Genomic DNA, 11,326 nt, shown 5'->3' on the forward strand with positions numbered 1-11,326 from the left:
CACTCAGCTTTCTTCACAGTCCAACTCTCACATCCATACATGACCACTGGAAAAACCATAGCCTTGACTAGATGGACCTTTGTTGGCAAAGTTATGTCTCTGCTTTTTAATATGCTGTCTAGTTTGGTCATAACTTTCCTTCCAAGGAGTAAGCGTCTTTTAATTTCATGGCTGCAATCACCATCTGCAGTGATTTTGGAGCCCAGAAAAATAAAGTCAGCCACTGTTTCCACTGTTTCCCCATCTATCTGCCATGAAGTAATGGGACTGGATGCCATGATCTTAGTTTTCTGAATGTTGAGCTTTAAGCCAACTTTTTCACTCTCCTCTTTCACTTTCATCAAGAGGCTCTTTAGTTCTTCATTTTCTGCCATAAGGGTGGTGTCATCTGCATGTCTGAGGTTATTAATATTTCTCCTGGCAGGAGTGCAATCCCTGCCAGGCTCCAAGGACCCATCTTGGGAAACTTCTGCAGGGTCCTGATGCCAGGAGGACAGGAGTCCTACGTTGGGCATGGCCAGACGCCAGCAGGGCTACAGGAATTAGAGTCTAGTTTTCTACTCCCAGCTGGTCTCCAGACCCCAGTCTATGCCCCAGGCCCGAGTCAAGCACAGTGCCCTTGCAGGGCAACGTGCCACAGTTGAGGTCACCCTTTTCTTTCAGACAGCCCTAACTTAGCCTCCAGAAATCTACCCTCTCCCAGGTCAAAAGTGATGGGCCAAGGGTCCTGTTTCTGTTCCCTTTGTCCATAACTGGGGCCTTTCAGTGGAAATTCCTTCTCCTGGACCAAAGACTTGGAAGCTGCTCCCTTGGGGCCCTAATCATGAGAGCTGGGGCAGAACATCACATTTTAGGTACCAACCCTCAGAACCCTATTCCCATGGTTCCTTCCCTCAGAATCTACAACCAAAGCCAGAACCCTCCCAATGCCTTCCCAGTGCTCAGGCCTAGGAAGGAGTAGCCCTTTCACCCCACAATTGGGCCCAGGTTCACAGGCTAAAATTGGCGTCTTGCCATATACTATCAGTTCAGTTCAGTCCAGTTGCTCAGTCATGTCCAACTCTTTGCAACCCCATGAACTGCAGCACACCAGGCTTCCCTGTCCATCACCAACTCGCAGAGATTACTCAAACTCATGTCCATTGAGTTGCTGATGCCATGCAACCATCTCATCCTCTGTCGTCCCCTTCTCCTCTCGCCTTCAATCTTTCCCAGCATCACGATCTTTTCAAATGAGTCAGCTCTTCGCATCACGTGGCCAAAGCACTGGAGTTTCAGCTTCAGCATCAGTCCTTCCAATGAACACCCAGGACTGATTTGCTTTAGAATGGACCGGTTGGATCTCCTTGTGGTCCAAGGGACTCGAAAGTCTTCAACACTGAAGTTCAAAAGCATCAATTCTTTGGCACTCAGCTTTCTTTATAGTTCAACTCTCACATCCATACACAACTACTGGAAAAACCATAGCCTGAACTAGACGGATCTTTGTTGGCAAAGTAATGTCTCTGCTTTTGAATATGCTGTCTAGTTTGGTCATAACTTTCTTTCCAAGGAGTAAGCGTCTTTTAATTTCATGGCTGCAGTCACCATCTGCAGTGATTTTGGAGCCCCCAAAAATAAAGTCTGCCACTGTTTCCACTGTTTCTCCATCTATTTGCCATGAAGTGATGGGACTGGATGCCATGATCTTTTTTTTCTGAATGTTGAGCTTTAAGCAAACTTTTTAACTCTTCTCTTTAACTTTCATCAAGAGGCTCTTTAGTTCTTCACTTTCTGACATAAGAGTGGTATCATCTGCATATCTGAGGTTATTGATATTTCTCCCAGCAATCTTGATTCCAGCTTGTGCTTCATCCATATACTATACCACATACTATTTCTTTTAATCATAACAATCCCATGAACTAGGTAATATTATTATTCCTATTTTTACAGATGAAGAAACTAAGGCTCAGAGAGGTTAAGCAACTTGCTCAAAGTTATACAGGTGCTAGTCAGAATTGGAGGTGAATTTTAATACCAGGTCTTAATGGCTTCTGAAGCTCATGTTCTCAAAATCACTGGTGTGCAGAATAGCACAAAGTGCCTTTCACCACTAATGACCAGCTTCCAGGTACTGACTTACTGACTATAGGCCTGAACACTCAGCCAGGCCTTTTGCTAAGCCCTGTCTTCTCGTTCCATCCTTCTTCCTCTTGCCAATGAAACTCAATAATAAGTTGTCACACCAGGCCACCTGATAAAGGAATCTCTTTTACAATGCCTCAGACCATAGCATCCGTCCCACTGTCTCCCCAACCTTATGCTCCATGGGTCCTCTGAGGGCTTGGCTCACACTCCTCACTGAGCTTTTGTTTATGCAATTTGCCCTTCTTGGAATGCCCTTCCAATCCCTTCAAGAGCTACCGGTGAAGTTCCAAAAGACTCCTAATTTCCTCAACCCAGGGATCTCACACTGTTCTGAATGACAAGACCAGAAGTGCCCCCACTAAGCTTCTCTGGCCCAGTACCCAATCAAGAAACTGCAAAGAGCAGGGAGGGCTTGTTCAATCCTAAGGCTTTCCTGGTGGTTCAGCTAGTAAAGAATCCACCTGCAATTTGGGAGACCTGGGTTCGATCCCTGGGTTGGGAAGATCCCCTGGAGAAGGGAACAGCTACCCACTCCAATATTCTGGCCTGGAGAATTCTATGGACTATTCCCTGGGATCTCAAAGAGTTGGACACAACTGAGTGACTTTCACTTTTCTTTCAATAGAGTCAGGAGGGTGAGAAAGGACACCCATGCAGCTGTTCCTTTCAGATCCTGAGCCACTGTTTTTTTTTGTGCTTTTTTTTTTCCCTGTAAATCTTGTTTAGGATAAGGAGGGTAAACCATATTAAGGGAGAAGTGGGGTTGAATAAAGAGGTGCAACTGAGAGATTTCCCAAAAGATAGATGCATGTAGGAGCTATATAAATGGTTTATCTTCCTATAACATAAATTTCTCTACACTATTTTGGAGAAAGAGTGAAAATCTGTAACTTAAAGCATTTTTTTTTTCTTTTTTAAGTTTTAGGAACATTAGGACTTAAAAGCAAAATTCTCCAAATATTTTAAGCTAAAGCAGGAAAATTGCTAAAAAATTCCGTGCTTATAGGGAGAAAATCCGGGCTTTTCCCCCAACTAGAGCTGATTCCCTTTGCTCTGAGGTTGGGCATGAATGGGAGCCCAATGCCTGGAATCTAGTGAAGGCAGCTATTGTGATCTCGAGAGTTGGGGGGAGAATCAGTGCCCAAGGGTGTGTGGCCCAGACAGAAGCCATGGGAAGGTCAGTGCTCAAGGGTAAGGCCCAGCCAGAGGCCATGGGAGGGGGGCAGTCCTGTGTCCCCGGGGTACCGTCTGCGACACAGGCTGAGCAGAAGGTGGAGAATGGCAGGCACTGGCTCCGCCCCCTCTCCCGCCCCTTTCCTGCCGTGCCTCCACGTGGTTCTCAAAAGCCGCAGCTCAGACTTGGTGGTCCCCAGGCAGCTCCAGTTTGTGGTAGCTCGGCAGCAGGAACTGCAAGCCCCCAAGGGGGTCCGTCTGTGGCTTCTGCCAGAAAAAGATCGAGGAAGGTGTTTTGCCTGCAAAATTGGACTCCACCGGCTTCCGACGACAAGACTGAGAGTCTCGGAGTCCTGAATGACAAGTGAGTGTCCCCAGGGGAAGGACAGGCCAGGGTCGCCATACAGACCGCTATGGCCGCGCCCGTCCGCCGTCTGTGTCATATCGCCTTCCACGTGCCGGCGGGGCTACCCCTCGCCCGGGATCTGCAGCGCCTCTTTGGCTTTCAGCCTTTGGCAGTACGGGAAGCAGACGGCTGGAGGCAACTGGCTCTGCGCAGCGGCGACGCTGTCTTTTTGGTGAATGAGGGCGCGGGGCCCGGAGAGCCACTGTATGGCCTGGACCCGCATCATGGGATACCCAGCGCCACAAACCTGTGCTTCGACGTGGCCGACGCGGGCGCTGCCGCCCGGGGGCTGGCAGCGCTGGGCTGCAGCGTGCCGGTGCCCCCTGTCAGCGTGCGAGATGAGCAGGGCGCTGCCACCTATGCCGTGGTAAGCTCGCCGGCAGGCAACCTCAGCCTGACTCTGCTGGAGCGCACTGGTTTCGGTGGGCCCTTCCTGCCTGGCTTTAGCCCTGTGCCCTCCACACCCGGCCCGGGCTGGTTCAGCCACGTCGATCACCTGACCTTGGCCTGCAACCCCAGCAGCTCCCCAAAACTGCTGCACTGGTTCCACGACTGTCTAGGCTTTCACCACCTGCCACTGAGCCCAGGTGAGGATCCAGAGCTGGGGCTGGAGGTGGCAGCAGGGTCTGGGCTTGGCGGGCTGAGGCTCACCGCCCTGCAGGGCCCTGTCGGCAGCGCTGTCCCCACCCTTGTGCTGGCAGAGTCCCTGCCAAGGGCCACCAGCGGACAGGACCAGGTGGAGCAGTTTCTGGCCCGGAACAGGGGACCTGGATTGCAGCATGTGGGGCTGTACACACCCAGTATCAAGGAAGCCACTGAAGGGGTGGCAGGGGCTGGGGGTCAGCTTCTGACTCCTCCTAAGGCCTACTACCAGCAGCCAGGCAAGGAGGAGCAGATCCTGGCTGCAGGGCAGGAGCCTAACCTGCTGGCCCGACAGGGGGTATTGCTAGATGGTGACAGAGGCAAGTTTCTGCTTCAGGTCTTCACCAAGTCCCTGTTTGCAGAGGACACTTTCTTCCTGGAGCTGATCCAGAGACAGGGGGCCACTGGCTTTGGCCAAGGCAACATTCGGGCCCTGTGGCAGTCTGTGCAGGAGCAAGCTGCCAGGGTCCAAGAAGCCTGCAAAGGGCCCAAGCTGGATGCAGCCAGCTGTCCCGGAGCATTGGAAAGTTCGGCATAGGGCCTGCTGGAACTGAAGGACATTCACGGAGGCCTGGAGTAACAGCTTTTGTCTTTAGGGGCTTCCATCTCATCAGTACCTGCCAGAAGTTGAAACTCTCTCAGGGGTCCAGAGAGGTGGGATTTGTTTTTAACTGTGAAACATTTCTCATATTGTCTGTATCTAATATATATGCAAAGTGTAAAGAATAGCAAAATTATATGATTAGGAAATAGAACATAACCAGTATTTCTGAATCCTCTTTATGTCTTTCTGACCTCATTTCTCTCCACCACACCTCCAATTTGATTTTCTGCATTGTTTCACTCCATATATAACGTATCCCTAAACAAATGATCTAAATGGCAACCCATTCCAGCATTTTTGCCTAGAAAATTCCATGGATAGAGGAGCCTGGTGGGCTACAGTCCATGGGGTTGCCAAAGAGTCACTGAGCACAGGAGTCTAAGGCAAAATAAATTCTCCTCTGTACTTCCCTGTTCCCTAGGGAGAAGGCACTGCAGGAAGGAGGGGCTGAGTCAGGGCTAAGCCCAACCACCTGCTCTAGGGTGATAACGCAGCTCCAATCAGAGACCTGGCCGGAGAGTGCTGGATGTAAGCCACTGGCAGGGGCTCTCTGCAGCTGCCTTCTCCCTTTCTGGGGTTGGAGGAGGACAGATCACTCAGGACAGAACACCCCCTCCTCCATCTGCCCAGGGCTGGCTAGGAGCTCAGCAGAAGTCAGCACCAAACAGAGCTCTACCACTTTCTGGGTCCCTCAGAGGTGAGGAGTGAAGGGGCTCAGGAGAGGGTGGGAAGCCTCCAGAATGACTACAAAAATAAGCATTTTATTAAACAGGATTCTCAGCGGGGTGGAGGATTCCAAAGGCATCACTGGGCTGCAGTGTTGAGGCTGGGTGCATCAGTGGGGACGTGGGGCCAAAAGAAACTCTCCAGGACTTGCTGGCCTGGACTGGGCTTTTTCCGTTTGGACAGGGTGGCCACCTGGGATCTCTTGGAACCCTGTGCAGAAGACAAAGGAAGGAAACACCGAGGTGACAGTAGAGTCTTCTCCTTCCACCTCGCCCCCGCCCCCCCCCCGTACCACTGATCTAGCTCAGATTCTAGCCTTAATACTGTAAAGCTTCCATCCTGTTTCCAGTATCTAACTCTTCAATCAATCAATTCTTTAAAAGGCAGCCTGAGGTAGTCTTCCTAACAGGCAAATCTGACTCCTCTCTCCGCCTAAAATCCTTCAGGGCCTAGTGTTCACGGCCTTAACTGGCCTGGGCCAGTCCTGCTAACTCCAACTAATCCAACAGCTCACAGGCTGTATGGTATTTCACCTTGGCTCACACTACTCTTGGGCCAGGAAAGAACATCTTTACTGCTGATTCTCCTTCCAAACCTGGAGAAAATAATTTAGTTCTAGGACCTAGATTACCAGCTGCTTCTTCCAAGCATCCATTCCTGATTCTTCCAGATAGATATGATAGCTCCCCACTTCATATCCCACAAAACTGAGTACATTTCACACACTGTGACACTACTGTCTTCATCATTTGCTCCTGTCCCCTCTCTACCTGTAAGGTCTTCAGGTCAAGAACTATTCCTCTCGCCCCAGTGAACTCTGTCATGGAGACTGTTCACCCAAACATGCATCACTTAACTCACTGAAAACCTGTAGATTTGGCCCTGGGGAGAGATGGCTGGGTGAGGGCCAAGAGACTCACCTTGCAGGTGCCAGGCTGTTGGCCCCCATACATGCGGAACACCTAGACGAGAAGAGGGAAGTGCAGGGCTGGCATCTTTCCCGCAAAGAGACAAACCTCTGTATTCTACCCTTAACTTCATGCCCCAGCACTTTTGTTTAAGATATGTTTTTCATTTGTTTACATAGTAATAGGTTTACTTAGAACACGCAGGGAACACGAAAAAACACAACGAAGACAACAAAGGTAGTGCCTTTTTCATGGCGGTGGAGACGGCTGCAGTGTGAAAGTCCTCCCGGGTCAGCCAGCGAGCGCCGGGTGGTACAATGGTCACTGGGGTGTGTTCTTCCAGGGCCAGACTGTATACTTGGTATGTCATCTTGATGTGAGAGAAGGTGTGGACCACCTAGGGGGTGCCAAGAGGCTGAAACAGACCCGGAGATGGGGCCACAGAAGCCATCGTTCCTGGTCACTCCTCTCCTCACTCACCTGCCCCAGGTGCTGAAGGCGTGTGTCCGGGAGGGGCCCCACCCAACTCTGCAGTTCCTGCAGCAGGGCCGCCCGCTGATGCTCTCCTGAGGCTTCCGCATTCACACTCACTGACGGGAACTCCCACAGTCCTGCCAGCAGACCTGAGAGGGAGGGCAGCCAGCTGTGGGTGGGGCCTTAGCTGCTGCTGCCTCCATTTCTTCCCTGTTGCTCATGCCACCTCGCTGCACTGCCAGGGACCAGGTACCTGAATTGGGCCTCTGCACCAGCAGAATGTGGGCACCCCCAAGGGCCTTGGGCTGCTCCAGAACACAGATGGCAGAGCACTCCTCCCTGGGGGGCTTGCGGCTGGCCTTTCTGGGAAAGTTGGTCACTCCCAGGGTCTGGTCCCAGGGCTCTGTGGGAGGCGCACACAGCGGGCACTGTCCAGTGTTGGGAGCTGGGAAGAGAGATCCAAGAGCCTCACTCAGGCCAAGTGGGCTCGGGTACCAAGCCCAAAGAGCAGGTCTTTGCCCAGCTCTGTAGAATCTGACTCGGTTGTAGGATGAAAGGGAATGAGGCTGCCACAGGCAGCTCCCCTACAGCACAGGGAAGGGCTGGGGCTGCCACTCACCACACTCCTCCACGTCACAATTGCCTGGCAGGCTCTGTGAGGCTGAAAGCTGCTCCCGCTCCACCTGAGAGGCACAGACAGGGCAGGATGCCATGGGGCAGGGGTCACTCCCTAGGACCCCTGACTGCCTCCCTTCCTTGGGTGGCTCACCCTCTGGCGTGCCCGGCACAGGTTCTGCACAGGGCAGTGGCTGCAGAGTGGGCGCTTCGGGGTGCACACTATGGCCCCCAACTCCATGGCTGCTTGGTTAAAGTCCCCTGGCCGGGCTGGGTCCACCAGCTGCTGGGCTAGGCTCCTACAAGAAGGGAACGTTGCTCTGAGTCAAAGACCCTTTGGAGACACCTTTCCAATCTTCCTCTTTACCCCAGTATCCTACCAGAGGTGCTGGGAGACAAGAGTGCTGCTGGAATCAGCACCTATGGCTCGGACACGGCACAGCACCCGTATGACGTTCCCATCCACCACTCCGGCGGCCTGGCACAGAGGAGTCCAGAGTCAGCCTGGTCTGGGAGTAAGGTGGGCATGCACAATATGGGGGTGGGCAGTGGGCTCACCTGGCCAAAGGCTATGGAAGCAATAGCTCCGGCTGTGTACCGCCCTACCCCAGGTAGGAACTGCTGCAGGGTCTCTGCTGTACGTGGCATGTGGCCCCCTAGCTCCTCTACCACCTGATTGGAATGGGAAGGTTCATGATTATGAGGCACCCAAGGTCCTGGGGCTCCCAGACCCCTCGTCAACCCCTTACCTTCCGGGCTCCTTCCTGTAGCCACCGGCCTCGAGAGTAATAGCCCAGGCCGGCCCAGAGTTCGTTAACTTCCTGTGCGTGGGGTCAGAGGTCAGAGGGGTCAGGGATCGGTCCTCAGTAGTCCCCATTCCCCCTACCCTAGGGTGGTTCTCACCTCCAGGGAAGCACTGGCCAGGTCCTGCAGCGTTGGCCACTTCTACAGCCCGAAGGCAGACAAAAAGAGATGAGGCCAAAGGTGAAGGAAGTGGAGGAGACCTTATTTTATCCCTACCCCCAAGGAGTCATCTGGGGTCTGGACCATGACTGACCCTTCCCTTTGTTCCCAGAAGTCACCTGCATCCATCGGGTATAATAGTTGATCACCGTGGCAACCTGGGTCTGCTGCAGCATGACCTCTGCGACCCACACTGGGGAAGAGCAGCTGGCATGAGGACACTGCTGGCTGCCCTACTCTTAGCCCACAGCTCCTAGACCCCAAACCTGAGGTCGTCTAGGCAAAGCAGCCCTGCTCCAAGGAGATGTACTCACCAGAGTATGCCCGCCTGTCTAGGTCCACCTCACCCTCCACCTGCCAATGCAATCCCAGATGGGCAGTTAGTGTGGAGGGGGCTGGGCACCAGCCTCCTACCCACCCCCTCACATCCATTGTCCTCCTACCAGCCTTCTCCAGGGTAGGTCCCGCTTCTTTCGGTCATACCAATCCAGCAAGCTCTCCTGGAGGGCTGTGACCTCGGCCACATCTCTGAATAGATGGTATGGGGAGACAGAGGCCTGCAATAATGCCTTCTGCTGCCTGGCCGGCCCTGCTGGGGTTTCAGAAAACTCAGGGATCGTCCCTGCACAGGCTGTGCACCAGAGGCCTGGTTTCAGGCTGTCCACTTAAGGCTTCACCCACCCCAATCCCTTGCTTGAGCTCAGACTGGGAGGCTCTAGGGTTTTGTAGCCTAGGTCAAGTTTCTAGCCTTTATTTCCCCAGGGAGGTACCCCTGGCTCCTTTGTCTCTGGATCATAATGAAAATCCAAGTTTCTGCCAAACATACACCTGTGGAGGGCCTTCCCATTCACAGAACACTTTCGGGCTAATAAACTCGTTGGATCCCATGAAAGCCAAGTGAGGAAGGAAATGCACAGACTACTGCTCCATGTCACTGATAGAAAGCATCTATTCAGAGCAATTATCCCAAAGTCACAGAGCAAAGTCAGAATTAGATCCTTAATTAGTCCCTTAATGACTTGATACATACCATGCTCTCTTCCCAGCCTGAATTTGCCCCCTTTCACGGCCAATTAAACCAGCCCCTGAGTCTGATTAGGACCCAGATCCTTACCACTGGGGGCAGAAGGCTTGGCCTGGCTGCTGCCCAAGGCACATTTCTCCTTTCCCTCCTGGCTGGATGCCTGCTTCCTGCGACCACTTCGATTCCCCACAGCTGCTCGTGACTTCTTCATGATCAGCTAGAACAGAATGACCCAGCCAAAGTATGTCAGTCACCATGAGGCTGAATCTTAGGGTCCTGTAAAGGGTAAAGCTACCTCCCTCCCCACACCATTCATATAAAGTGTCTAGCTTTTCTCAAGCACTCCCTGGATACTCACGGGCTTACTTACTCCTGGGGGGCTGTGGTACTGAGATATGACCAGTAGGGCTGAACTTCTGCAAGTGGCCTTAGTGGGACCAGCATTAGTATACACCTGGAGACATAAGTAAGAGGCCAGAGCTGGGCTGAGTCAAGGACCAAAGCCTCCTGTGCAGGAGCATATGTGTACCCCTGGGAGCTCAGGTATAAGAGGTTTATCTCCTTAGAGATGTAGCACATTTACACTGAAGCAGCTTTTTTTTTTTTTTAATTGGAGGCTAATTACAATATTGTAGTGGTTTTTGCCATACATTGACATGAATCAGCCATAGGTTTACATGTGTTCCCCATCCTAACCCCCCTTCCCACCTCCCTCCCCATTCCATCCCTCTGGGTCATCCCAGTACACTAGCCCTGAGCACCCTGTCTCATGCATTGAACCTGGACTGGCGATCTGTGAAACAGCCTTTAGTAATCATCTAGTCTAAACCTTCATCCTATAGAAAGGAGAAACCTCAATGATGATTTTAAAGATAAAATGCAAAGGGAAAAAAAACAGAGAAACTAAGGATCGGAGAGGGTAAAAGATTTGCCTGAGAGCAGATGGCAAGTTGGGAAGAGGGGGAAATGAGCTATTTTTATTTCTAATCTACTGATTTAGTAAATTGCAGCTGCCTATCCACTAGTAATGAGAAAACATCTGGTTGATCTTCACTGCTCCCTAACTGTTCTGGCTGCTGCTTTTACCTTTTATCTAACAGCTAAGTTAGTGAGTGTTATACATGCCAGACCCAGCGTAAATGCTTTACCAGTTTTCTTACTTAGTCTCTTAACAATCTCATGAGGTATGTTCTAGGATTACCTCCATTTCAGTTATGAGGAAGCTGACGCTTGTGATTAAGCAACTTTTTGATTCAAACTCCAAAGATCGGCCTGCAGAGTTATACTTGACTATACTGCAGTCCCTGCTGAAACTCTGGTTCAAACCCTCTCCTCAAACTTTTTCCTTCACACCTGATTTTTTTTTAAATTGTAGGATAATTGCTTTACAGAATTTTGCTGTTCTCTGTCAAACCTCAACGTGAATCAGCCATTCAGTTCAGTTGCTCTGTTGTGTCCAAATCTTTGCGACCCCATGAACCACAGCGTGCCAGGCCTCCCTGTCCATCACCAACTCCCGGAATCCATCCAAACCCACGTCCATCGATTCAGTGATACCATCCAACCATCTCATCCTCTGTCGTCCCCTTCTCCTCCTGCCCTCAATCTTTCCCAGCATCAGGGTCTTTTCCAATGGGTCAGCTCTTCGCATCAGGTGGCCA

General features: G+C 51.6%; 2 protein-coding genes across 6 annotated transcripts in view; one reads left to right on the forward strand and one right to left on the reverse strand.

Moving 5' to 3' along the window:
• Positions 1–3,471: 3,471 nt before the first annotated feature.
• Positions 3,472–5,125, forward strand: HPDL (4-hydroxyphenylpyruvate dioxygenase-like). The gene has a single exon (XM_010847830.1). The coding sequence runs from the start codon at positions 3,717–3,719 to the stop codon at positions 4,887–4,889; it is 1,173 nt and encodes a 390-aa protein (XP_010846132.1). The 5' UTR covers positions 3,472–3,716; the 3' UTR covers positions 4,890–5,125.
• A 574-nt stretch (positions 5,126–5,699) lies between these two features.
• The window catches only part of MUTYH (mutY homolog), an 8,832-nt gene continuing 3,205 nt past the window's right edge, over positions 5,700–11,326 (reverse strand). Inside the window, exons 2-17 of one of the 5 annotated variants that reach the window (XM_010847835.1) lie at positions 10,024–10,119; positions 9,756–9,882; positions 9,085–9,233; positions 8,956–8,995; positions 8,761–8,834; positions 8,582–8,623; positions 8,428–8,499; positions 8,237–8,350; positions 8,059–8,156; positions 7,833–7,977; positions 7,683–7,746; positions 7,317–7,508; positions 7,070–7,212; positions 6,834–6,986; positions 6,602–6,643; positions 5,700–5,891 (exon numbers count right to left, since the gene is read on the reverse strand). In XM_010847835.1, the coding sequence (XP_010846137.1) occupies positions 5,760–5,891; positions 6,602–6,643; positions 6,834–6,986; positions 7,070–7,212; positions 7,317–7,508; positions 7,683–7,746; positions 7,833–7,977; positions 8,059–8,156; positions 8,237–8,350; positions 8,428–8,499; positions 8,582–8,623; positions 8,761–8,834; positions 8,956–8,995; positions 9,085–9,233; positions 9,756–9,876 (1,581 nt within the window). In that variant the 5' untranslated portion in view covers positions 9,877–9,882; positions 10,024–10,119 and the 3' untranslated portion in view covers positions 5,700–5,759. Of the gene's footprint in view, positions 5,892–6,601; positions 6,644–6,833; positions 6,987–7,069; positions 7,213–7,316; positions 7,509–7,682; positions 7,747–7,832; positions 7,978–8,058; positions 8,157–8,236; positions 8,351–8,427; positions 8,500–8,581; positions 8,624–8,760; positions 8,996–9,084; positions 9,234–9,755; positions 9,883–10,023; positions 10,120–11,326 lie in introns of all 5 variants that reach the window. The other 4 variants (XM_010847833.1, XM_010847832.1, XM_010847831.1 and 1 more) reach the window with 4 other exon arrangements.

The sequence above is a fragment of the Bison bison genome, unplaced genomic scaffold (genome assembly GCF_000754665.1).
Source record: "Bison bison bison isolate TAMUID 2011002044 unplaced genomic scaffold, Bison_UMD1.0 scf7180017864256, whole genome shotgun sequence".
Classification (NCBI taxonomy): Eukaryota; Metazoa; Chordata; class Mammalia; order Artiodactyla; family Bovidae; genus Bison; species Bison bison.